Below are 26,536 nucleotides of genomic sequence, written 5' to 3' on the forward strand. Positions count from 1 at the left end.
CGCTAGCATCCCACTCTGCTCCATTTGGCCAATGCCTGACAAGACCTGCAAGGACTGAGGCCCAGTAACTACAGCGATGTTTGCGAAACACTTGGTTCCCTTCCCTTGTGATTGCTGGCAGGGCCCCTCAACCATGGCTTTGCCTTGTGCTATAGGGGGAAAGGGGCTCTCAGCCCCAAAGAGATGGCTGGCCCAAGGCCGTGTTGCTGCCAGCTCCACTGGGAAGTCCTTTGGTTTGAAATTGCAAAGTTGGTTCCCCTGAGCGCGAGACTCAACATAACTGTCTAGCGACTGAGGCAGGACGTTTGAGCCCCCCCGGAACCCCTCTAGAACGTTACTACAAAAGAGGAGAAACGTCAGAATATCGAAACATCAACGGGAGGTGGAGAGGCGGAGGGGAAAAGCCTAGCAAGCAAGGGGCCGGGCTAACCATGGCGGAGGGCGGGGAAAAGGAGGAGTTCTGCTTCACAGCGCTCTATATAAGAGGCCAGTGGCCAGGGATGTGTGCTGGTATTGACCTTCAGCTAGACTGTTCTAGAGCAATGGCGCCTTCCAGGAAGTTCTTCGTGGGGGGCAACTGGAAGATGAACGGGAGGAAGAAGTGCCTGGGAGAACTCATCTGCACACTGAACGCTGCCAAGGTGCCGGCGGACACAGGTGAGCTGCGTTTGGGAGCGGAGGTAGGGGGGATGGGTCGGGCGTGGCAGCACCTGCTCAGCGTCCGAGTGGACCTAGCTGGCTGGCCAGGGGACAAGGGCTATTTGGTGTCCAGGCAGCACAGAGATGTACGGAGGGGGGGGAAGGCATTTAAATTGTTCTCTGGGCCTGTGGGGTCCCGAAGGGTTTCTTGGGGTGGGGGCTGGGTGGAAGATCGCCCTTGGCAGCGGACGGGAGTTGAACCAGCTAAAGGGACAAGGGTTAGGAAGCGGAACCAGTGTCTGGTTGGATAATCAAGAAAAGTGGCACGTGTCCCCCAGATGGTGAGGGAGGAAGCTGGGCTTGCGCGGCCTCTCAGCTACCTGCCCCCTGGGCCTCTGGATCCGTGCGTCTCAGCACGTAGCCCGAAGCTCCTCCCCTTGCGGCCGCTCGCTTCGGGCTCTGAGCTGGGGTCTCCCATATCTCTACCCCGCCACAGCCTGGGCCACTCCTGCCTTCTGCCTTAGGGACTGAGCGGGTGCCAAAGATACTGAGCGGTTAGGGAATGAAAAGCAAGCCTACAGCTCTCTTCAGTCTGGAAATGGGAAATCACAAGGTCTCTTGTGAGCCAGTCAACTCCCTGCTGCTCACAGGATCCTCGGGCATCTCCCTCCCCCCCCCCACGCTACCCACCTAAATCAGAACGACCGAAGGGTATCTCCCTGCTCATTTATTTCCCAAAGAGTCCAATACAAATTCCGGTAGTTGGCCTTTTATCCTTAAGCTAAAAAATCCTTGCCGGGTTGGAGAAGTGGAGATGGCTATTTTAGAAAAAGGTTGGCCCCTGGAGAATGCTGAGTCTAGAAGGTGTCCATTCCCAGAATAGCCTGAGGAAATTAGAACCCCAGCTGTTAAAAGAGCAGAGGGCTGGGTAAGGGCCATGGCCTGTCCCGGGCGTTAAGAAGGTTCTGGGATTGGTGCCGGCCCAGCCTGGGCAGTAGTATAGTGGACAAAGGTCAATTTTCTGGACTGAAAACCGGAGGAAAAATCAGGACCGTGAAAGTGAAGGCATGACGGTGAGCCTGGAGAGTGAGGCTTTCTCCCGTCTCGTTCTCAGAGGTGGTTTGTGCACCCCCCACCGCCTACATCGACTTCGCCAGGCAGAAGCTGGATCCCCAAATCGCTGTGGCTGCGCAGAACTGCTACAAAGTGACCAATGGGGCCTTCACTGGGGAGATCAGGTGACCCAAGGGCAGAGAGCGTCTAAGGTGGGGGGGGGGGCGCTTCCTTGGGGGCTCCTTGCTAAACTTTGGTGTTTCTTGTTTTAGCCCTGGCATGATCAAAGACTTAGGAGCCACATGGGTAGTACTGGGACACTCGGAGAGAAGAAATGTCTTCGGGGAATCCGATGAGGTCAGTAAGCGAGAGGGAAGACCGGCTGCTTTCATCTGAGTGGATGTCTTACCACATTTATTGTTCGTCAACAGCTGATTGGGCAGAAAGTGGCCCATGCCCTGTCAGAGGGACTTGGAGTGATCGCCTGCATTGGGGAGAAGTTAAATGAAAGGGAAGCTGGCATCACGGAGAAGGTTGTTTTCGAGCAAACCAAGGCCATCGCAGGTATCTCTGGAGAAAAAGACCTTTGAGCCTAGCAAGGGCCACCGAGTCGGGGAGGTCAAAAGCCCTGCAGCCTGCCTGTTTATGTTGAGCCAGGAAAAGCCCTCTGTTCCTGCAGAGGGCTTAATCCCTACCAGTCAAAAGCCACTGGGGGTTGGTGAAATGGCTCTGTGGGTAAGGGTGCTTACTGCCAAGCCTGAGGAACTGAGTTTGACCCTTCCTTCCGCCCCCTCCCACCCCCCACCCTAAACCCACATGGTAGGAGAGAACCAGCTTGTGCCTCCCTATGTGCACCCTGGCATATGAACACATACACCAGGGCCAGGAGGCCGTAACTGGTGGGACAGCTCCGCCCTGTTCACTGTTTTCTCTCTGCTCTCCGTCCTGCAGACAACGTGAAAGACTGGAACAAAGTTGTCCTGGCCTATGAGCCTGTGTGGGCCATTGGTACTGGCAAGACTGCAACACCTCAACAGGTAATTGCCCAGGAACCCTCCCCTCGGCCTAGCTTGCTTCTATAGACCTGGGCAGCTAATGCGGCTCATCCAGGCCAACCCCCTTTAGAGACAGGGGGGCCCCAAACTCACCAAGAGTGACTTACCAGGGATGGTCTGTAAAAGTAGTGTTTATTTGCCTGTTTCAGTTGCTGTCTCCCAAGGCTTGCTGCCTCCTCTGTTAACTTAGGCCTAGAGTGTTTTCAGCCTCTGAGTTACTGCTTAATAAGCTCACCTTCACTTGCTCTTTCTGGGCTCATAGCTGGCTGGTTCAACTCAGCTGTTCTGGCTCAAACTCTTCTCCAAGCTGACTTACTTAATCTGGCTTCTCTCTCCGCCTGGATCTCCTCTGCTTGGCCTGAAACTAACTCAGCAGTCTGCTCTAATCATCTGCCATCTTCTCATTTTCTGGCTCATTCCATCTTCACCTGAGTTCTCTCTCTCTGTAAAACTGCCTAAGTAACTTCCCTTTCCTCTCTCTTCTGAGAGTTGGGCATATCCTATTCTGTCAAATCTCTGATTTGTCACTTTTTCTACCACTCATTCGACATCACTTTCAAACATGGGTATTTCCTTCTACACACTAACTTTACCTTCGTTGTTTGGGAGTAAAGGCGTGTACCACCACTCCCGAACCTAAGCTTTTCTTTACTTGATGCTTGCTCTACACCACGCTGGCCTTGAACTCAGATCTGTTTGCCTCTGTCTCCTGAATTAAAGGTGTGTTTGTATTCCAGCTGGGTCACACAGACCTGGAAGGTCTTTGGGTGTGATCTCTTGCCAGAGCAGCCATGTTCTGAATTAACATTCCTCGACAGTGTCCATTCCAGGCTGGGCTGGGATTGGAGTTTTGCTATTCTCTGATCCCAGGGCTTTTCTGGAGACTAAACTCTGTCCAGATTCCAGTGATTCTTAATCTCTTTGTATGAACAGCAAGGGTCTTACTTAGGCTGCCTCCTCCTTTTAGGCCCAGGAAGTACATGAGAAGCTCCGGGGATGGCTGAAATGCAATGTCTCTGATGCGGTGGCTCAAAGCACCCGGATCATTTATGGAGGTGAGTGGCTTTGGCTCTAGCCAAGGTAGAAATGGACTAAGACTGAGGTGGCCTTCCACAGAGAGGTGGGGCTTAAGTGTACTCATCATAGCCCTGACCAAGCTATCTTCCTGTTTCTGTTACAGGTTCTGTGACTGGAGCAACCTGCAAAGAGCTGGCAAGCCAGCCAGACGTGGACGGCTTCCTCGTGGGTGGTGCTTCTCTCAAGCCTGAATTCGTGGACATCATCAATGCCAAACACTGAGCACCAGCCATCCCCTGCACCCGCCTGCTAAACCAGGCCTAGGTTGCCCAGAAGTGTAGTAACTGCTCCCACCAGTCAGGAGCTTCTGATGATGTCATCTGCCCCATCTTGTGGCCTAATCCACACTGTACCTTCCTGAACCTTTTACACCTCCTTGTGGTTGGGACCAGGCCACTCCCTTCACCGCTTACAGTGGTTAGAATGAAATATGTCACCAAGGTGTCTTCCTGGCTGAGGGGCAGAAGGGTGGAACTGACTTAAGTCCCTCCAGGCCCTAGCAAGGGCTGGAGTTAAATCACCTTCCTTTCCATTTTCAGTGTACATTAAGGCCAAGATCCAGTGTACATTAGCCCAAGAGGCAGGGATGCTCCCCTCCCCCACAGTGCCGAAGCCCTACTACTGTGTTTGTGATCCATCCTCCGTGTAAGGGAATAAACACCTGGCCCTAAGCTTTGTGGTTTGCCATCTTCATTGCGTGTTTCTATATACTTTTTAAAAAAGATTTATTATGTATACAGTATGCGTCAGATCACATTATAGATGGTTGTGAGCCACCATGTGCTTGCTGGGAATTGAACTCAGGACCTCTGGAAGTGTAGTCAGTGCTCTTAACCGCTGAGCCATCTCTCCAGCCCTCCATATACTTTCTTAGACAGTGATAGGACTCCATGGGGTGGGGGGAGAGGGGGCAGTGAAGAAAAACTAGGCTGACAACACCTCGTTTTTTTTTTGTTTTTTTACTTGAAAAACATCTTTTGTCCTAGGCTGCCACGGCCTTTAGTATCATACCCATGTCTTGCCCCTTGGATAAGGATTAGTGAAGGGACCCAGCCTCTCCCCTCAGCGTCACTGGCGTTTGTTTAAGTTGTTTAGGCCAGCGGTGCCTCTCCACCTGTCCCTACAGTAGGGATGGTGGCAAGGTGCCAGCACACTATAGTGCTACAGAGTCATTTGTAGAGCAGGTAGCGCTTCATGGCAGGGGGCAAAGGTAGAGTGGTTATTTGGCCAAGCCGGGTATCCCCCAGTGCACGGCGCACACACAAGCGGCTCAGGTGCAGAAGGGATTGCGGTTCCTCCGCTGAGAGAGAAGGAAGGCAAGGTTAAGTAGAGGTGCAACTCCAGCCAGACATCCTCAAACCCTAAGATCCGCTCAGGCTCCCTTATTTCCTCCTCCAATTCTGCCTCCCCCTGGGCTGAGAGACCTAAAGCTCTGAATTTCTGCATCACACATCCAGTAAGGCCTGGGAGTGAAACTAGAGCCACGGCCGCCTAAGTGACAGGCCAAAGTGAAACGAAGCCCCCTTCCTGTAGTCCGACCATGGGCTTCCATCCCAAATCATTGCCAAAAGAGGTAATCCAACCCCCCACACCTAGTCCAGGTCTCACCTCTTCTTTCGCCCATGTAGCGGATGCGCACCTGGCACTGGCCCCAAACAGCGCTTACAGAGGGATAGAGGGTCCTGCCCTTCAGTCCACGGAAGGCTGGTCCCAGGTAGGTGCCCCCAATAGAGTAGCCCAGAGTACCCTCCTCCATGTCGAGAACCACCACCAGCTTCTCAGGCACCACCAGCTGCTCACCCTGAGGTCCGGCTGGGTACTGGGGGGCCTCAAGACCCTTACTCTGATGATACAATTTTCCCCGCCCAATATCCCAGCCCCACGACTCGCTGTTGCTGCCCAAAAGCGCCGCATAGTGGTCAGCCTGCAGCGGGGCTAGGGCGGTGGCCACGCCCACCACGGCGTGTGTGCCCCTCTGCTCCAAGGGCCAGCTGATTTCCCAGGCATGCAGGCCCCTAGAGTAGCCCCTCTTTCCCCGAACCCCATCAGTGCTCTGGGCCACAGGGCGCCGCTCAAAACACAGCCCCCCTTCCTTGACATCGATGTTCTCGGAGCAATCCTTGGGGTTCCAACCATGGCGTCGTTGGACCCCTAGATCAGGAAGGGGGTCAGATAGGAGCTCCTCCAAGCCCTCGGGGGGAGAGAAGTCAGAGTACAGAGCCTGGGAGGTGGGGGTGCTGCTGCTGCCCCTTGCCAGGGCCGTCTGGCCCATGAGGTGTGCAGCTGAGGGGCTTCTCGAAACAGGTTTGCTGGGGCGTCTCTCTTCTGGAAGTTGAGCTCCGGATCGTCCCCTGGAGCAGCGTGGGGGAGAGAAAGTACTGTAAGGCTCAGCATCTTTACCCTAGGTCTCCCAGCTGTTCACCAGTGTGTGCCAACCAGCTGGCTCTTTCCTTGGTCCCCCAACCCTCCCAGGCCCATCACTCTGCTTTCACCTCCTCTGCGCTGCGGCCCCAAGTTTCTTACGAGTTCGCCCCATCAGACCTCACCGGGGACCATCCCTTTGGAGTCTCTAACGGCCGCCCCCATGCCCGCACCTCGCTGGGTACACACCGCACACACCAACCCCCGCCCGCAGGGACCTCAGCCGAAGCACAGACAAGGGTAGGTCTAGACGCGCCCCTCTGACCAGCAACTGCTTCCGGCTCCAGCTGGGCTGCAGGACACCCGCCCGCGCTCCGCCCCCCCGGCCTCGCGAGGCGGTTAACCCTTTCGTCACCGCCCAGACCACGCCCGTCATGCCACGCCCCCTTGCGAACCTCACGGCCAGCAAAGAATCCAGGCAAAGAATGTGTGGTGATTCCAGTCGTGGACAGGCGAGCGTGCTTTGTGGAGCACACTCTGGATGGGTAACCTCTTATCCCCCACCCAGGACTCGATCTTCCCCGACGTGAAACTCCTCCCGGCAGTATATCCTTGGGAGGACACCTGACAGCTGCGTGCCCCGCCCCTTCCCCCAGCGTCCCTGCTTAGAATTAACCCTTTGATGACGTCATCGCCTTGGATTCTGTGGGGAGAGTGTCCTCCACTGGAAACCTTTGTGCTGTCTGGGCGAGTCATTCCTGAGCCCCTACGTGTAAGAAAGAGGCTTTGACACCGTTCCTGAACTGCTGCTCCCCATCCCGTAGGTCGTGGGGACTATGAGTGTTTGCGACTACTTAGCAGGCACATTCTCTAGTACATGTGTTTTCAAGGGTTAGTTTTCAACGAAGTTAGATCACCAGCTGCGTGATCTTAGGAAGGTTGCCATTGATTTTTTTTTTTTTTAAGATGGGGTTTCTCTGTGCAACCTTGGGGTCCTGGCCTCTCTTTGTAGACCAGGCTGGCCTCGAAGTCACAGTGATCCCCCTGCCTCTGCCTCCCAAGTGCTGGGATTACAGGCATTGGCCACCAGGCCTGGCTGCCATTAAATTTTGACCTCCTCAAATGCCTATTGATAACAGTTCAAAATTCCCATAATGCAATAGGTAGTTTTAACTCTCTGTGTGTGACAGGTCTCGCTCTGGGGTCTCTGCTGGCCTAGAACTCCCTAAGTAGTCCAGGTTGGCCTCGAACTCACATTGATCATCAGCCTGCCTCTGCCTCCTGAGTGTTGGAATTAAAGGTTTGAAATGGCCTCCTGTAGCTTTATCCTAGGACAGAACTGGATCTGCAGCCAAGAGCTGGCCTTGAATTCCTGCTCCCCTCAGCTCCACTTTCAAGTGCTAGGATTATAGGGATATGAGTCACGTAGGGCTAATTTTAACTTTTTAAAATTCACATGTGGGGCTGCCGAAATGGCTCAGTGGTTAAGAGCACTGGCTGGCTGCTCTTGCATGGCACACCCACATGGCAGCTCACAACCATCCATAAATTCCAGTTCCAGGGGACTTGATTTCTTCTGACCGCCACATGAATTTGGAATAGACACCCTGTGCTGTCTAGTCTTGTATCAATGTGACACACAAAGGAGAATTTTGAGAGGAGGGAATCTTAATTGAAAAAAAATGCTGCCATAACATCCAGCTGTAAGGCATTTTCTTAATTATTGGCATGGGAGGGCCGGGCGGGAGGGCCCGGCCCATTGTTGGCAGTTCCACCCCTGGGCTGGTGGTCCTGGGTTCTATAAGAAAGCCGCCAAGCAAAGAGCATACATGGGCTGGACCTAGACCCCCTACACATATATAGCAGATGTGAAGCTTGGTCAACATGTGGCTCCCCTGTCAATGGGAGTAGGGGCTGCACTGCTCTCTGACGCTGTTGCCTGCCTCAGGCCTCAGTGGGAGAGGATGTGCTTAGTCTCACTGAAACTTGAGGTACCAGGGTGGGTTGGTACCCATGGGGGTAGGGCTTCTCTTCTTTGAGGAGGAGGAGAAGGGGGAATGGTGGGAGGGAGGTGGGAGGATGCGGCTGGGAAGGAGAAGAGGGAGAGGGGCTGGGATTGGGTTGTAAAGTGATTAGACAGACAAACAGATGATAGATAGATAGATAGATAGATAGATAGATAGATAGATGATAGAAGAAAGCAGGCTGAGCAAGCCATGGAAAGCAAGCCAGTCAGCAGGACCCCTCCATGGACTCTGCATCAGCTCCTGCCTCCAGGTTCCTGTTTGAGTTCCTGTCCTGACTTCCTTTGGTGATGAACATCAGTGTAAGCCAAAATAAACCCTTTTCCCCACACCTTGCCTTTTGGTCATGGTGTTTCATTGCACCAACCGAAACCCTAAACAGGACACACGCATTCATGCAAAACAACCATACACATAAAATGAAATCATCTTTAAAAATAAACTTTATATGTAATAATGTTACTTAAATAAATGTCGCCCAATTATTGTTTCCTTTTGGGTGCTGGAAATTAAACTCAAATCCTATTTACTAAGCAAGCATTACTTACACTACCACTGAGATACAACCTCCCACCCCTACCCCAAGCTACTCAGTGAATTTCATGTGTGTGTATACGCTTGCCTGACAAACACCAAAGACATTTCTCCCACTCCAGAAGGTATATTTGTTACTTAGTCCCTGATACTCTATATTCCTAAGGGTATGACATCATGAACAATGTTTGTTTGTTTTTTTTCCAGACAGGGTTTCTTAACCTCTAAGCCATCTCTCCAGCCCCTGACTTTTTTTTTTAAAGACTTATTTATTAATATGTATACAGTTCTCTACCTGCAGGCCAGGAAAGGGCATTAGATCACATTACAGATGGCTGTGAGTCACCATGTGGTTGCTGGGAATTGAACTCAGGACCTCTGGATGAGCAGGCAGGGCTCTTACCTTCTGAGCCATCTCTCCAGCCCCGACTTTTTTTTTTTTAATATTTGTTTATTATTATGTATACAGTGTTCTGCCTGTATGAACACCTGCAGGCCAGAAGAGGGCATCAGATCACATTATAGATAGTTGTGAGTCACCATGTGGTTGCTGGGAGTTGAACTCAGGACCTCTGGAAGAGCAGACAGTGAGTGCTCTTAACCTCTGAGCCATCTCTCCAGGCCCTAGCCCATGACTTCTTATTTAGCCCTGTATTGCAACTGCTGAGCATTTTCTGGTTCGTGTCTCAAAATCAGTAAGTGCAATACATTTAGACAGATTTGGATTTGGTTGGTTTGGGGTTTGTTGTTGTTTGAATACATTTAAATATTTTTAAATTGCACTTATTTTTGTGTGTGTGTGACTGTGCGTGTGTGTGTGTGTGTGTGTGTGTGCGTGTGTGTGTGTGTGTGTAGAGGTCACAGGTTGACTTTCAGGCATTAGCACTCTGCTTCCATCTACCATGTGAGTCCCAGGGTTGAACCCAGGCAGTGAAGCTTGGCAGCAAGTGCCTTTACCAGTTGAACCACGTTGCAGCCTCTGTGTGCCTGTGTTTCTAATGTATATGGGTATTTTGCCTGCATGTGTGTCTGTGCATCATATATGTGCAATGTCTATGGATGTCGAGACCAGAAGAGGATCCTCTGGGGCTGGAGTTGCTGATGGTTGTGAGCTGCCGTGTAGGTAGGTACTGGGAATTGAAAATGAGTCTACTCTGGACTGATGGAGAGATGGCTCAGAGGTTAAGATCACTGTTTGCTCTTCCAGAGGTCATGAGTTCAATTCTCAGGAGCTACATGGCTGCTCACAACCATCTATAATGAGATCTGGTGCCCTCTCCTGGCCTGCAGGCACACATGCAGGCAGAACACTACCCAGAATAAATAAACCTGAAAGAAAGAGAGAAAGACAAAAAGAGAGAAAGAAAATGGATCCATTGGAAGAGCAGCTAGTATTCTTAACCAGAAAGAGAGAGAGAGAGACAGACAGACAGACAGACAGAAAGAGAGAGAGGGGCTGCAGAAATGGCTCAGAGGTTAAGAGCACTGGCTACTCTTCCAGAGGTCCTGAGTTCAATTCCCAGCAACCACATGGTGGCTCACAGCCATCTGGAATGAGATCTGGTTTCCACACATGCTGGAATTAAAGGCGTGAACCACCACTGCCCGACAAGCAGCTAGTATTCTTAACCACTGAGCTATCTCTGCAGACCTTGGGTTTGTTTGTTTCATTTTGTTTTCTTTCTTTTCTTCTTCTTCTTCTTCTCCTCCTCCTCCTCCTCCTCCTCCTCCTTCTCCTTCTCTTTCTCCTTCTTCTTCTTCTTCTTCTTTTTGGTTTTTCGAAACAGGATTTCTCTGTGTAACAGCTCTGGCTGTCCTGGAACTCGCTCTGTAGACCAGGCTGGCCTCAAACTGACAGAGATCCTCCTGCCTCTGCCTCCCAAGTGCTGGGATTAAAGGCGTGTGCTACCACCACTCGGCTTCTTCTTTTTTTTTTTTTTTTTTTTTTTTTTGAGACAGCATCACATGCAACCAGGCTGGCTTCCATCTAGTGTGTAGCCAAGGATGGCTTTAGACTTCCAGTCTTCCTCCAAGTGATTTTCTTTAAGATCTATCACATGAGCAGGGCAATAGTGTTGCACGCCTTTAATCCCAGCACTTGGGAGGTAGAGGCACGTCCCTGTGAGTTCGAGGTCTGCCTGGTCTATGGAGTGAGTTTCAGGACAGCCAGGGCTGTTACACAGAGAAACCCTATCTACAACAACAAAACAACAACAACAACAACAAAAGATTAATCACGAGCTTTTATGGAACTGAAATAATTTTAGATTTAAATGGTCCAGGTTTACAAATGTCTTTTTTTGTTTTTGTTTTGGTTGTTTTGTTTTTTGTTTTTGCTTTTCAAGACAGAGTTTCTCTCTATATAAAGTGGGAATTATTGGCCCTAGTTTAGTAAGCTTTTCTTCCAGATTCTTTTTTTTTTGGGGGGGGGCAGGTTTGTTTGCTTGCTTGCTTTTGCTTTTTATTTTTGTTTTTGTTTGTTTGTTTGTTTTTCTCCAGACAGGGCTTCTCTTGCAGTTCTAGCTGTCCTGGACTTGCTTTGTAGACCAGGCTGGCCTTGAACTCACAGAGATCAGCCTGCCTCTGCCTCCTGAGTGTGAGGATTAAGGTGTGTGCCAGTACTCCTGGTTTCTTCCAGATTCATTGTTTGGGTGACAAATGAAGTGGTTGGACTGCCTGCAGATGGGTCCTGTTGTACGGAAAAAAAGGTCCTTTAGAGCACCACAACCTAACTGAAAAAACTAAACAGATCTAGCCTTTTAAGATATACAGAGAAGACCAGCACTGGGCTCAGTAGAACACTGAGCAGCTTCCATCTTACAAGATGGCCAAGCTTTGCCCTATTTAACCAGATCATTGCTGAGTCATTCAATATGCTGTTATAAAACTAAACCTTCTCTTATTCTCACAACAGACGATTCCAGTTTTCACAGACTCATACAGAAGGTTTAGGTATGTTTAACTTCAGCCTTGCCAGAACTAAAGAGCTAGTAAAATGGTAGCATCAAGTGTGGGTGGGGCGGGGGAGGGGGCAAGGGGGAGGGAAGACCAGGACATCTGCTGAGACACTTCTTTATGGGACAGAGTGTCTGCACCAGTGAAATTTCAACAATATGGTTGCCTAAACAAGGCCTGAACAGCAGACAACACCAGCTGACATGCCAAGGAGGAAGGAGAAAATCTCACAAGGCCCCACCCCTGGATGAAGAGCTAAATGCTGCTGAGAGAGAATCAGTATTCCTCAGGGGTGAGCGCTCTACTTGGGTTTTCCAACACCAACTAATCAGTCCTAAAAAATATATGCATCCGAGCAACACTGAGTGAGTTCAGCAGGTTGTATTTATATGTTTATATGTATCAACAATTAAAAACAAATGATATTATGTAACGTGTAAAACAAAGCAGAAAGGACCAAACCCGAAAAGGAAACCTATTTTCCAAACTCACCAATAAGAATGAAATGGCAACTGGTCTGAGGTTGAGAAACCTGCCATTACTGGACGCCCATAGGCCCCGCCTGCGGCTCCGCCCCCATGCCCCTGGTGCTAGTCCCGTAACTAAGGCAACGCAGGGGCAGGATGGGAGCGGGGAAGCTGACTCACGCTGGCTCACGGTCACGCGCGTGGGCGCACAGTGTGCGCTGCGGCAGCCTGGGGGTCTCGCGCGCCCCTCCGCGGCCGTGTGTGTGTGTGTGCTGAGTCCTCAGCCCGCCCCAGTGGTCGGCTGTCCGGGCCCTCTCCACGCAGCTCCTGCTTTGGCCTTTAATACTCAGGTCTGGAATGTTCCACCAGAGGACTCCTGGCTGCGGGGACCCCGTAGGGGGGTGTGGGGGGGGCGTGTGTGTGTGTGTGTGCGCGCGCGCGCGCGCGCGCGTGCGCCTTTTGAAGGTGAGCTGATATGTAAGCAAGAGTTAGAATAAACCTGGTGTGGTGATGACGCCTGTAACCTTAGCTATGTGTCTGGCCAGAAGGATGATGGAGAGCTTGAAGCTAGCCTGGGGTATATACCAAGACTCTAGCTAAAAACAAAGCAGAATCATACTGAAAAGTTTCTCCTGCAAGGCGGAGAAAGCATGGATGTAGAGAGAACCGAACCTGGACCCCGGAGGGTGATTTAGGGCAACACCTTAATTGAGGCTTGCCTCAACCCAGTTTGTTTTTGAAGATTCCGTAGTGGTAGCCCTGATAAAATGTTTCCTTGCTCTTAGTCTTCCGACCTTCTTGATGTAAGGCCTCCACAGGCAATCTGTTTTTATGTTTTTCTCCCAAGGTCTGAAGTGGGAGACCGGTCAGTTTATGTTAGAAATCTCACGGGGCAGGGGGCTGCAAGGTCAGTGGGAGAGGGCTTTCCTAGCATGTAGTAGATCCTGGAATTGATTCCTGGCAGTGGGGGCGCCGGGGGAAAACCAAATAAACCACCTCAGGGAACGGTCGCAGGAGACCCCATCTTGAGAATTTATGGGCAGCTGTTGATGCTGGGAAATTGAGAAAGCTATCGTCTGTGGTGTAGACATTGGTTAGTCAACAACCACCCAAATTCTGAAGTATGAAAGAACACAGCCATTACAGTAGCCACGCCCTCTAAAGCTCTGCCAACTCCACCAGATATCTTAGTTTACCTAATAAAATGCTTTGTGATCTTAGTGGAAAGAGTCAGAACAAGAGGACCAAGACACAACCTGGGTAGGGTACGTGTCTCAAAACAGTTATGACCGAAATGCTTATTTGCAATCCTACCCTTGACATTCTTGGCGGCCTCAGTTTCCCTCTGATGCATCCTAACCAGGGTACTTTCCAGGCTTGGCGTTTCACCACTCTTCTCCAGTGATGGCCCAGGAAAAGGGAGGAGCATTTTGTTAGTTAGCAAAGCCAAACGGAAGGGAAGGTTTCCAACGATTGCTTTTTATTTTATTTTATTTTTTAAAAAGATTTATTTATTATTATGTATACAGTGCTCTGCCTACATGTACATCTACAGGCCAGAGGAGGGCACAGATCACATTATAGATGGCTGTGAGCCACCATGTGCTTGCTGGGAATTGAACTCAAGACCTCTGGAAGAGCAGTCAGTGCTCTTAACCGCTGAGCCATCTCTCCAGCCCACGATTGCTTTTTAAAAGCATGGTAAAGTGGTTGGAAAGATGGCTCAGTGGCTGCTCTCCCAGAGGATTAGGGTTTGATTCCCAGCACCCGTCTAGCGGCTTACAACCACCTGTAACACCAGTTCCAGGGGATCTGATGTCTTCTTCTGGCCTCGGGGAGCACTAGGCACATACATGATGCACCAGACATACATGCAGGCAAAACACATGCACGTTTTGCTTTGTTTTGTTTTGTTTTGTTTTGTTTTTGTTTTTTGAGACAGGGTTTCTCTGTGTAGCCTTGGCTGTCCTGGACTCACTTTATAGACCAGGCTGGCCTCGAACATACACGTTTTTTAAAAAAAATAATTAAACGATATTTTAACCACATTGAGAAGCCAACTGTGGTACAGATATGTAATCCCAGGAGAACAGAAGATAGTTCTGGCAATCTAGTGAGACTCTTGTCTCAAAACGAGAAGGAGAGCAGGGCCAGATGTTGTACACACATTTAATCCCAGCACTTGGGAGACAGACAAGTAGATCTCTGTCTATTCCAGTGCATCCAGGTCTATATAGCAAGTTCCAGGACAGCCAGGACTATATAGTGACACCATGGAGAAACACACGGACAGACAGACAGACAGACAGACAGACAGACAGACACACACACACACACACACACACACACACACACGGGGGGGGGGGGGAGGGTGCTCATGCACATGTAGGTCACTGGTAGAAGACACTCAGCGAGCATAATGCAAGGCTCTAGTTCAGTCACTAGTTGTTGTGTGACAAACTTTTCCTGGGGAGACACGACTCACATCTACTCACTCCAGATAGGGAATCCACAACAGACCCAAGTATGAATATCCTCAAAGTCCAAAGTAGTGAACCAGTTAGCTTTATTGGGGTTACTTACAGAAGTAGATATGACTCAAAGACAGCTGTGTTACCAAAACCCACCCAAGTATGGATGACAGCTCACAAAAACTAGGGAACAGCCTGCCAGCTCAACAGATTAGAGTGTGTTTTTCCAGGTGCCTCAGCTGGTCTAAACCTCCTCCAGGCAGCTGGTTTGTTCTAGAGTCTTCTTTGCAGCCCACCTTTTTTCAACATCTGAAATGGACTCTCAGCTTTTAATGTACTCCGGCAGGGAGGGGCCTAGTTGAATCTGATCGGTTTCAGGGACTTCCTGAAGCTATTTTGTGTTGCTTACCTTCTTGACCAAGGAGCTTGGCTAAATGAAATGTTTCAATCTCAAAGGAAACTGTTACAAAACACCCTCAAAAGAAAAAAAGGAAAAAAAAAAGTGATGTGGGCGCACACCTGTAATCTCAGCAGTCTAGAGGCCCAAACATCATGGCTATGGTTGGAGAATTGTCTGGGCTGCATAGCAAGACCTTGTCACAAGAAGAACAACTGAAAGATAGCATGTTAAGGACTATTGAGGTAGTTCAGTGGTTAGCAATCATCAGTAAGCCTGCCACCTCAATTAGATTCTTGGAATCTACATGGTGGAAACACACACACACACACACACACACACACACACACACACACACACGCACGCACTGTGGCAAGTTCTGTCTGTCTGTCTGTCTGTCTGTCTGTCTGTCTGTCTGTCTGTCTCTCTCTCTCTCTCTCTCTCTCTCTCTCACACACACACACACACACACACACACAGAGTTAAAAACTGACAGAGAAGTCAGTGAACCACGGCTTAAATCTAGCCTGCTTGGCACCTGTGTATAGTATACGGACCCTTTTGCCTAATGTCTTCTCTGGTCTCTTCAGTGGCAAATTGTGGTTAAAAAAGGAATGGTCATCCATGGTGGCGCACGCCTTTAATCCCAGCACTGGGGAGGCAGAGGCAGACAGATCACTGTGAGTTCGAGGCCAGCCTGGTCTACAACGTGAGTACAGGACAGCCAAGGCTACACAGAGAAACACTGTCTCAAAAAACTAAAAAAAAGAAAGAAAGAGAAAGAAAGAAAGAAAGAGAAAAAAGAATGGTCAAAGAAAAACAGGAGGAGGACCTCTGAGTTTGAGGCAAGCCTGGTCTACAAAGTAAGTCCAGGACAGCCAAGGCTACACAGAGAGACATTACCCTTCCCCCAAAAAAGTGTTTGCTTCATAATCACGAGGACTGGAGTGCAGATCCCATGTGCTCTTCTGGTCTTCTAATGCACATGTGGGCGCACACATATTTGTATACACTTATGAAAATGCACACAATAAAAGCACACAAGATTGCTGTGAGTTCAAGGCCAGCCTGGCCTACCAAGTGAGTCCAGGGCAGCCAGGGCTACACAGAGAAACCCTATCTTGAAAAAGTCAAAAATATATAAATAAATAAACAAACACACAACACTTTGACAAGTTCTTCTGAGCCCCCTCGCCTCCCTTCCGAGCTTACAGATAGCTCCCACATCACCGTGTCCTCCCTCACATGAGGCCTCAGGACTTCCTGACACTGTTTACTCGTGTCCCTGGTATCTGTGTGTCCTTACGTCTTCCAATAAGAAAGAACTCCAAAAAGGAGAAAAGGATGAAGCCTGGTACTAGCCAGAGGAGGAATTGGTTCCCAGAAGATTTCAGACTCAGTTCTGCCAAGCTGTCACACCACCTGCAGGCGCGTGTGAGCAGAGACCTTGAGGGCCAGGTTAGGGTGTGCATATTGACAGGACCTCACATATGACTTCAAGCCCGGGAACCCAGATCCCTGTGTTTTCCCAAAGGGGCAGCATGGGAATAAAGCTTTCTCTCCTTTTCACTACTAATTGTCATTGTGTTGGGTTTGGGGTGGAAGCTGAGAAAACTCACCAGATATGGCAGCTTAAAATGGAAGCTCAGTGGCCAGGCGAGGTGGTGCACGTCTGTAATCTCAGCATTCCAGAGGCAGAGGCAGGTTGATCTTTGTGAGTTCAAGGCCAGCCTGGTCTACAAAGAGAGTTCCAGGATAGCCAGGGCTATTACACAGAGAAACTCTGTCTCAAAAAACAAAACAAAACAAAAAAGCCGGGTGTGGTGGCGCACACCTGTAATCCTAGTGCTCAGGAGGCAGAGGCAGGTGGATTGCTGTGAGTTCGAGGCCAGCCTGGTCTACAGAGTGAGTCTAGGACAGCCAAGGCTATACAGGGAAACCCGGTCTCTAAAAAAAAAAAAAAAGAAAAAAAGAAAAAAAAAAAAAGAAAGAAAGAAAGAAAAGAAGACAGCCAGTTCAGGATCTGAACTTGTCCCCATGGGAATTCCTTTTTTTTTTTTTTTTCCAGATAGGGTTTCTCTATGTAGCCCTGGCTGCCCTGGACTTGCTTTGTAGACCAGGCTGGCCTCAAACTCACAGAGATCCACCTGCCTCTGCCTCCCAAGTGCTGGGATTACAGGCGTGCGCCACCACACCTGGCTTTGTACTGTATATTTAAAGGATAAAAGCCATAGAGCAAGGGGAGCAGGGTGGGCTATAGCCTTGTCCAGTCATATTTTGAGGGTTTTGGCTAGGAATTTTCTATCAGTCAGGATAGGAGTAGGTTCCTGGGCCTGGGAACATGAGTTTAGTTGAGCCCGCCGGCAAGAGGGAGAAGTTGTCCTTGAAATGGCTGGAGTCAGACAACTGTCTCCTTACAAATTGTCCCTGAGATGTCTGGACTCAGACAACTTGCCTGCATGTACACCTGCAGGCCAGAAGAGGGCACCAGATCTCATTATAGATGGTTGTGAGCCACCATGTGATTGCTAGGAATTGAACACAGGACCTCTGGAAGAGCAGCCAGTGCTCTTAACCTCTGAGCCATCTCTCCAATTCTGCCCCCCAACCCCCCACACAACTGTTTCTTTATAACAGAAGCTATTCAGCTATTGGGAAGTCCCCAGCTCCCCTAGGGCCTGGGGCCTTCCACTTAGTTTTTCCCTATGAGTCTGAAAGCGAAACTGTAGTACTTAGAATTAAGTTTCATTTGCTTGTTCCCACAATTGAACTTGTCATATTGAGGACTGGTGGTAGAATCCAGCCTGCTAGAACAGCCAGGGCCCCAAGTATCAGTAACAATAATAATTTTACTACAATCTCTATCTTGTTTCGTTTTTCCGAGACAGGCTTTCTCTGCGTAGCCATGGCTGTCCTGGAATTTACTCTGTAGAACAGACTGACCTCGAAGTCAGAGATCCGCCTGGGATTAAAGGCGTGCACCGCCACCACCCAGTGTAAAATCTGTGTTCTCCATGTGATTTGCCGTCATTCGTGTCCGTGAAATGCTGTCACGGCATGCTGCTGTGTTTTCTCCCTTCTCCTTGTTCAGTCACAGTTTCAAATTAGCCATTTTTATCCCGTGCACACACAAACCAGAAAGTGCTTAAAAGCAGAGATTCCTGTTCTTCCTGTAGAGTCTGATGTTGGACTTTGTCTTAGTTACTGGTGTGTTGCGGCAGACACCACGACCCTGGTTCCAGAGCGTCAGAGTCTATGACCATCATGGCTGGTAAGACGGCAGCAGGCAGGCAGGCATGGTGCTGGAACAGTAACCGAGAGTGGACGTCCTGACCCGCAAGCACAAGGTATGGGGAGTAGGAAGGTGGGCAGAAGAACTAAGCTTTTGAAACCTCAACGTCCACCCCAGTGACTTACCTCCTTCAACAAACCCTGTCCTCTCACACAGTTCCAGCAACTGGGGACCACGCAAGCATTCAAATCCATGAGCGTATGGGGGCCATCTCAATCAGGCCACCACAGATTTTGTGTATTTATTTATTTATAAACAGGTTTTGACTAGATAGTGTAGACCAGCCACAAATTAGTTAATTTGTTAATGTAAACTAGTTAGTTAAATTTTAATTAGTTAATTAAAATTAAAAGAAAGAAAGAGTTTTTCTTACATAGCCCTGGAGAGTTCCAGAACTCACTCTATAGACCAGGCCATCCTTGAACTCACAGAGAGCTGCCTGCCTCTGCCTTCTCAAGGGCTGAAAGGAAGGGCGTGCACCACCATCCCCAGGTCCCTCCCTCAAATTATCTTTGTAAGAGGGATGAAGAGGATGACTTGGCAGTTGAGAGTACTTGTTGCTCTTGTAGAGGACTAGGAGTTCCACTCCCAGCACGCACACGGTGGTCCACAGCCATCTGTAGCCCCAGTTCCGGGGAATCCAGTGCCCTTCTTCTGAACTCCTCAGGAACCAAGTACACACATGGCACATACACATACATGTAGGCAAAACACACATAAGTAATTAAGGGATTTTTGAGGGGGGTTGTTTGTTTTGGTTTTTCTTTCTTTTTTAAATATATTTTATTAATTTATTCATATTACATCTCATTTGCTATCCCATCTCTTTTATCCTCCCATTCCTCCCTCCCTCCCTCCCATTTCCCCCTACTCTCCTCCCCTATAACTGTGACTGAGGGGGACCTCTTCCCCCTGTATATGCTCATAGAGTATCAAGTCTCTTTTTGGTTTGTTTTAGTTTTTCAAGACAGGGTTTCTCTGTGTAGCCCTGGTTGTCCTGTCCTGGAGCTTGCTCTGTAGGCCAGGCTGGCCTTGAATTCACAGAGATCCACCTGTCTCTGCCTCCTGAGTGCTGGGATTAAAGGTGTGTACCACTATCACCTCGCTGGTAATTTAAGTTTTAAACAAAACTCTTTTTTTTTTTTTTTTTTTTAAGATTTGCTTTGTTTTTAATTATATGCATGTGTGTGTTTGCAAGTGCTCCACAGGGCAGAGGCATGGATCTCTGGAGCTGGAGCTGCAGGAAGTTGTGAGCCACCTGACAGGGGTGCTGAGAACCAAACTTTGGTCTCCTGCAAAAGCGGTGCATGCTCATAATCTCTGAGCCAAGCTGCCAGCCCATAACCTCAAACTCTTTATCTTCCTGTCTCAGCCTCCCAAGTGCTAGACATGAGCCACCATGGCTAGGTGGATGTTATTTAAAGTCTTTTGTTTATTTTTGAGACAGAGCCTTGCTATGTGTAGCTCAGTCTGGCCAGGTGGATGTTATTTAAAGTCTTTTTTTTTTGTTTATTTTTTTTTTTTTTTTTTTTTTTTTTTTTTTTTTTGGTTTTTCGAGACAGAGTCTCTCTGTGTAGCCTTGGCTGTCCTGGACTCACTTTGTAGACCAGGCTGGCCTCGAACTCACAGCGATCCGCCTGCCTCTGCCTCCCGAGTGCTGGGATTAAAGGCGTGCGCCACCACGCCCGGCTTTTTTGTTTATTTTTGAGACAGAGCCTTGCTATGTGTAGCTCAGTCTGGCCTGATGCTCACCATATAGTCCTACTCTGACCTAAGATTTATGGCGATCTTGCTTTAGCCTCCCAAGTGCTGGGATTACAAGTGTGTACCACCACACGCCAGGCACGGTGGCATGCACCTATAGTCCTAGCACTTGGGTGGCAGGGGCAGGGTGATCTCTGTGAGTTTGAGGTCAGCCTGGTCTCCAGAGTGAGTTGCAGGACAGCCAGGGCCACACAGTGAGACACATAACAAAACAGCCCACAAGTGTGCACCATCCCCTTTAGCATATAATCTGAACATAAGAAGATAGAAATATGGAGCTGGAGAGATGGATCAGCCATCAAAACCACTGGCTGCTCTTTCAGAGGAGCAAGGTTCGAGTCCTAGCATCAGCATCAGGCAGCTCACAGCCGTCTGCAACTCTAGCTCCAGGAGATCCGGCCGCCTTTTCTGGTCTCTTGAGTGCACTGTATGCACGGGATGCACAGATATACATGCAAGCAAGACACCTTTACACATTAAAGACTAGTAACAACAAGAAGAAACACACATATACACATCTCTCGTAGTTGCTGGATACAAAAAGCTGTGGCTGGTTAAAAATACAAAGGAGGTCTTCTGAGAACCCATGTTTTCCAGACAGGTAGGCACATCAAGGTATTCTCCAATGAGATTTTGATCTTCGGCTGTTTCCAGTCTAGAGAACATAGGCAGGTAGGTGTGCTGCAAATCCGTAAGCCCAGGATATATGAGGTGGAGGCAGGAGGGCCAGCTGTATGGGGCCAGTCTCTGCCCATGAGCCCCTACCCCTACCACCAAAAGGTAGCCAGATAGACAGAGCGCCTTTGGGAAGTTCCAGGCCACAGTGACCAGGTTCACATTGGCCAGGCATCACCTAGGAGAGTGTGCTTAAAGCCCCAGGTGGGCAGCTGGGCGTGGTGACTAATGCCTGGAAAGCCAGCACTTGGGAGGTGGAAGCAGGGGTGTGGTCAACTGTTCAAGGTTAGGGCTGGAGAGATGGCTCAGTGCTTAAGAGCACTTCTTGGTCTTGCAGAGGACCAGGCTTTGGTTCCCAGCATCCGTGTGGTGGTTCATGACCACCTGTAACTTCAGTCCTATGGAATCTAATGCTCTCTTGTGCCCCCCTCACGCACCTGGCACACGTGGTGCACATATATTGTCAAGTGAACATTCATACACATAAAAGTAAATAATATACAAAAAATTGTAAGCCGGGCGTGGTGGCACATGCCTATAATCCCAGCACTCAGGAGGCAGAGGCAGGCGGATCGATGTGAGTTCAAGGCCAGCCTGGTCTACAAAGTGGGTCCAGGACAGACAAGGCTATACAGAGAAACCCTGTCTCGAAAAACCAAAAAATAAAAATAAAATTAAATAAATAAATAAATAAATAAATAAATAATTGTAGGTCCAGGGCTATCCTCAGCTGTATAGTAAGTGTGTATAGTAAAGTTGAGACAAATCTCAGCTACATAAGACCCTTAAAAAAAAAAAGTCCTACATGTGACCAAGTCTTCTAGTCTCCAGAAAGTGTATCAAACACAAAACTAACAGGTGTGGGCCCTGAACAAGTGATGGATTCACTGTGTTGCTAACTCTTTAATCACCTTCGATAATAAATCCTATTTCCTGAAAGAACAGAAAGTAAAGCAAGCCTAACTCTTCTCTTGAAAAGAGGCAAGTCCTGGTGAAACACTTCCAACAAAAAAAGTAGAAGTGATGACATATGACTTTTATGTATGTTCGTGTGCACAAGGGTATGGGGAAAGCCCTAGTGTATTGCATGTGAAGGCCAGAGGACATCCTTAGGTACCAATCACTGCTAGGATGCCAGCCACCCTGCCTTCTCTGAAACCAGATCTCCTATTGGTCTGGGGCTCACCAACTAGGCTAGCACCATTGGCCCAGGGATCATTCTATTTCTGCCTCCCCGGTACTGGGATTACAAGCCTATACTATCATGCTGTGCATTGGTATATGGGTTCTGGGAATTGAACTCTGGTCTTCCTGATTGCAAGGTAAGTACTTGACTTGATTTATCTTCCCAGCCCAATGGTGTGTGAATTACAGGATTAAGTTGTGTTTTTCTGTTTTGTTTTACGTTTATGTGGTTTTTTTGTTTTGTGTGTGTGTTGATGTTTGTTTGTTTTGTTAGTTTTTAAAAATATTTATTTGTTTATTACATATACAGTGCTCTGCCTGCATGTTCATCTGCAGGCCAGAGGAGGGCGTCAGATCACATTATAGATGGCTGTGAGCCACCATGTGGTTGCTGGGAATTGAACTCAGAACCTCTCAAAGAGCAGTCAGTATGCTCTTAACCACTGAGCCATCTCTCCAGCCCTGTTTTGTTAGTTTTTTAAACACAGGGTTTCTCTGTATTGTCTTGGCTGTCCTGGACTTCTTTGTAGACCAGGCAGGCCTCGAATTCACAGTAATCCATCTGCCTCTGCCTCCCAAGTGCTGGTACTACAGGCATGCGCCACCATGCCCAGCTGTTTGTTTGTTTTGAGGCAAGGTTTCACTATGTAGTGCTGGTTGGCCTGGAACTCATTATGCAGACCAAGATGGCCGCAGACTAACAGATATGCCAGCCTTTGCCTTCTGAGTGTTGGGATTAAATGTGTGCCCCACCGCACTCAGGCCTGCTTTCCCTCTTATTTGGGGACAGGGTCTCACTAAGTTCCTGACTGTCACCCAGACTCCCCCGCCTCTCCTCCTGCTTCCCCAAGGATTACAGACCTGCACTTCCAGACAGCGTGTTCTGGGTTGTTTTGAGACAGGGTCTCATGTATTGCAGACTGGCCTCAGCCTCTGTGTAGCCAAGGATGACCTTAACCTTCGGATTCTCCTGTCTCTACTTCACAAGTGCTAGGACGCTGAGTGTGCACCACCACGCCAAGTGTACGAAGCGTTAGCACTGAGCCCAGAGCTTCATACATTCTAGACAAACTCTCTACCTACTGAGTTACATTCCAACTCTGGAGATTACGCTATAAAAAGGATAATGACTTCTAATCTTAGTCTCTTCCTTTCTTGGGTCGCTGGGTTGATGTGAACCAGCTGTCATAGTCTGAGGGCACTCAGCTTCTAGAGAGGACAGAAATAATGGGCTGTCTTGGCAACAGCTGTATGAGTGTGTTATCTTGGAAGGGAGCTCCCCCAGTTCAGCCCTGCACCTGATAGTCTGACTGTAATACCACAAAGCCACTCTTGGATTGTAACACAAGAAACTGACATAAAGTTTAAGCAAATAAAAATAAATAAATTAATTAAATAAAAAAGAAAGAAAGAAAGAAAGAGAAAAAAAATCGCTGCGCGTGGTGGCGCACACCTCTAATCCCATCACTTACGGAGTCAGAGGCAGGTGGATCTCTGTGAGTTCGAGGCCAGCCTGGTCTACAAAGCAAGTCTAGGACAGCGAAGGCTACACAGAGAAATCCTGTCTCAAAAAAAAAAAAAAAAAAAACAACCCTCAAACCAAACAAACAAAAAATAAAAGAGGAGAAGGAGGAGGAAGAAAAGGAAGAAGAAGAAGAAGAAGAAGAAGAAGAAGAAGAAGAAGAAGAAGAAGAAGAAGAAGAAAAGAAGAAGAAGAAGAAGAAGAAGAAGAAGAAGAAGAAGAAGAAGAAGAAGAAGAAATTTTTGTTTGTTTGGTCTATTTTCGAGACACGGCCTCAATATGTAGCCCAAATCAATTGACATGGAACTTGAAGCAACCCTCCTGCCTCAAAGGACTATAGACAGGAGCCTCTGTAATTGAACTGTATTCTAACTAGACCAGGCTCTGGGGGAAGGAGAATCTAGCTCTCATCACATAGTGTAGATGTAGCTCTTGCCAGCTAAACACAAAATCAAACCTTCAGCGGCTCCCCACAGCTTCCAGGATGAAGTCCAAGCTCCTCACTGTGATCTAGCTCTGTTTCCCCTCCCCTTGCACACACCCCCACACTGCACCTACTGTTCCAGCCGGGAGAGCCACCTGCTTTCCTTGAGCAGGCATTGAGCGCTTTCTTCAGGCCTGTGGTACAGGTGCCTGCTCAGTATGGAATCTGCCCCAAATATCTGATACTGTGCTTACACAAATACTGTAAAATTACCCCCTTGGGCTTAGGGTGTGGCTCAGTGGTAGAGTGTTTGCTTAGCACGCTTAGGGCCCTAAGTTCCATCTCTAGCTCTGAAAACAGAAACGGATAGCAACGACAATAATGAAACTCTCCTGCCACTCACTAAGAGTCCCATCCTGCTGGCGAGTATTATGATGGCACCTGTTTCATTGTCCTGATTGCCTGTGCACTTAGCCCCAACACTGTAAACCCCTTGAAGACAGAGGCTGTACTAGACGTGTGTGGGGACTTAGCTCTCACAGCCTGGCCCAGAACAAGAGTCCAACAGAAGTAGATTGAAGGATGCATCTGATACACCTACCTATTTCTTCTCAGATAAAACCACACCCGTTCCATTGACCACATCCTCTCACGTGGGTCTTCTCCTCTACAGTGAATTAATGCTTGTTGTTGGTTTGAGACAAGGCTGTGCAGCCCAGTCTAAGCAAGGTAGAAAGATGGGGAAATTATAGGGAATACGAGGAGCCAAAGTCCCCTTCCCAGAATCTGACTGAAGTCTCTCTCACTAGTAGAGACAAGTCCTTACTCTCTGTAGTGGCTGCTGACACTGAGGTAACAACTCCTTGGAGTAACTAGACTGTTACTTAGTTGCAGTATAGATACTGTATCCTGCATCCCCGTGAGCTCTTAGCTACTGAAATGCCCTCAGGTGGTCCCAGGAACCAACCACCTCGTTAGCTTCTTTGTTGACCCTTTGCAGAAAATAGCTTCAGATCACCAACATTTTATGTATGATTGTGGTAAAGATGAGGTTCTTTTGACGAACAGGTGGGCCTCTCAGGTGGGCTTAACTTTTCTTTCCTTCTTTTTTTGTTTTGTTTTGTTTTTTTGAGACAGAGTTTCTCTGTGTAGCCCTGGCTGTCCTGGACTCACTTTGTAGACCAGGCTGGCCTCAAACTCACAGTGATCCACCTGCCTCTGCCTCCTGAGTGATGGGATTAAAGGCGTGCTCCACCACAGTTCAACCTTTTGTTTTGTTTTGTTTTTCGAGACAGTGTTTCTCTGTGTTAGCCTTGGCTGTCCTGGACTCGCTTTGTAGACCAGGCTGGCCTTGAACTCACATCAATCCACCTGCCTCTTCGTCCCAAATGCTGGGATTAAAAGTGTGTGCCACCGTGTCCGGCTCCTTAACTTTCTTTTCAAACAACTCTTTTCCCTTCTTCACTAACATGCTTAGAGTACGTGAGTGCGTGTATTTTCATAAGAGGCCAGAGGTTGGGCAAGAGAGATGGCTCAGAGCACTGTCTGTTCTTCCAAAGGTCCTGAGTTCAATTCTCAGAGACCATGCGATGGCTCACAAGCATCTATAATGAGATCGGGTGCTCTCTTCTGGCATGAAGGCACACATGTGGGCAAAATGCTGTATAAAATAAATAAATGTAAAAAAGGAGGGGAAGAGGTTGATATCAGGTGTCTTCCTCTGTTGTTCTCCACCTTCTTTTTTAGACGGGGTCTCTCACTGGACCTAGAGTTCATGAACTGATTAAAGTGGCCAGTCAGTGAGCCTCCTGTCTCTGCCTCCCCAGAGTTGGAATTACTGGACTTTGCTGGCTCTGTTTTTTAACAATTAAACTTTATTATACAACCCAACTAGCTTACACAAGAAGGAAAAAAGGGTAAAGGGAAACAAGAGTGAACCTTCTGGTATCCGTTCCACGGGACAGGTCCCTAGGTGTTTCTGGCCTGCATGCTGGTCCAGCCTGTCCACTGATCCTTTTCACGATCCATGTGCACTTGAGCTGCCCCCTCTCGTCCGTCCTCTCTGCCTGCCTGTCTCTCACATGCAAGGGCCAGTCTCCTCCTCCCATGGAGGGTGGATTAGAAACACAACGTGTCTTGGTATCCCCGCACACACACACACCTGCCCCGCCCCTCTGCTTCCCAGGGTGGCCCCACCCAGTCTATCTCAAAATTAATCTCAGGGAGTATCCCTGGTGTGTCCAAGGGCAAAGCCGGCCAAGACTGCTTTCACCTGTGACAAAGTTTACAATCCTTCCCACAGGACTTTTTTGGTTTTGTTAGTTAGTTTGTTTGTTTTTTGTTTTTCTTTTTTGAGACAGGGTCTCTCTGTATCATCCTTGGCTGTCCTGGACTCACTTTGTACACCAGGCTGACCTCAACTCACAATGATCCACCTGTCTCTGCCTCCCCAGTGCTGGGATTAAAGGCGTGCGCCATCACACCCCGCCTTTTGTTTTGTTTTGCTTTGTTTTTTGAGACAGGGTTTCTCTGTGTTAGCCTTGGCTGTCCTGGACTTGCTTTGTAGACCAGGCTAGGTTTGAACTCTCAGAGATCTCCCTGCCTCTACCTACTAAGTGCTGGAATTACAGGCATGACCCAC

At 48.7% G+C, this 26,536-nt stretch overlaps 2 protein-coding genes across 8 annotated transcripts; one reads left to right on the top strand and one right to left on the bottom strand.

The window, feature by feature from the left end:
• Positions 1–416: 416 nt before the first annotated feature.
• On the top strand, positions 417–4,495 carry TPI1 (triosephosphate isomerase 1). The gene is made up of 7 exons (XM_084765154.1): positions 417–657; positions 1,754–1,877; positions 1,965–2,049; positions 2,124–2,256; positions 2,644–2,729; positions 3,715–3,802; positions 3,928–4,495. The coding sequence occupies exons 1-7, from the start codon at positions 432–434 to the stop codon at positions 4,044–4,046; spliced, it is 861 nt and encodes a 286-aa protein (XP_084621280.1). The 5' UTR covers positions 417–431; the 3' UTR covers positions 4,047–4,495.
• On the bottom strand, positions 4,357–12,502 carry SPSB2 (splA/ryanodine receptor domain and SOCS box containing 2). 7 transcript variants are annotated; one of them, XM_084765144.1, is made up of 3 exons: positions 12,346–12,502; positions 5,433–6,175; positions 4,357–5,124 (listed from the first exon to the last, which is right to left on the bottom strand). In XM_084765144.1, exons 2-3 carry the CDS (start codon positions 6,094–6,096, stop codon positions 4,994–4,996), a joined length of 795 nt encoding a protein of 264 aa, XP_084621270.1. In that variant the 5' UTR covers positions 6,097–6,175; positions 12,346–12,502; the 3' UTR covers positions 4,357–4,993. The 7 variants fall into 7 exon arrangements, with proteins under 7 accessions (XP_084621270.1, XP_084621266.1, XP_084621268.1 ...); XM_084765140.1 differs by lacking the exon at positions 12,346–12,502 and adding an exon at positions 6,641–6,823; XM_084765142.1 differs by lacking the exon at positions 12,346–12,502 and adding an exon at positions 6,511–6,565.
• Positions 12,503–26,536: the final 14,034 nt, after the last annotated feature.

The sequence above is a fragment of the Acomys minous genome (assembly GCF_964271855.1).
Source record: "Acomys minous genome assembly, chromosome: 17".
NCBI classification, from domain to species: Eukaryota; Metazoa; Chordata; class Mammalia; order Rodentia; family Muridae; genus Acomys; species Acomys minous.

What these genes read in the sequence shown, in the direction of transcription:
- TPI1 (XM_084765154.1), top strand. Translation starts at nt 432, where the DNA reads ATGGCGGAGGGCGGGGAAAAGGAGGAGTTCTGCTTCACAGCGCTCTAT. An exon ending in GCAAACCAAGGCCATCGCAG is followed by an intron (nt 2,257 to 2,643) that starts GTATCTCTGGAG and finishes TCCGTCCTGCAG; the next exon opens with ACAACGTGAAAGACTGGAAC. An exon ending in CACCCGGATCATTTATGGAG is followed by an intron (nt 3,803 to 3,927) that starts GTGAGTGGCTTT and finishes TTTCTGTTACAG; the next exon opens with GTTCTGTGACTGGAGCAACC.
- SPSB2 (XM_084765138.1), bottom strand. Translation starts at nt 6,360, where the DNA reads ATGGGGCGAACTCGTAAGAAACTTGGGGCCGCAGCGCAGAGGAG. An exon ending in GGGGCCGCAGCGCAGAGGAG is followed by an intron (nt 6,176 to 6,316) that starts GTGAAAGCAGAG and finishes ACGCTGCTCCAG; the next exon opens with GGGACGATCCGGAGCTCAAC. An exon ending in CTACATGGGCGAAAGAAGAG is followed by an intron (nt 5,125 to 5,432) that starts GTGAGACCTGGA and finishes CTTCTCTCTCAG; the next exon opens with CGGAGGAACCGCAATCCCTT.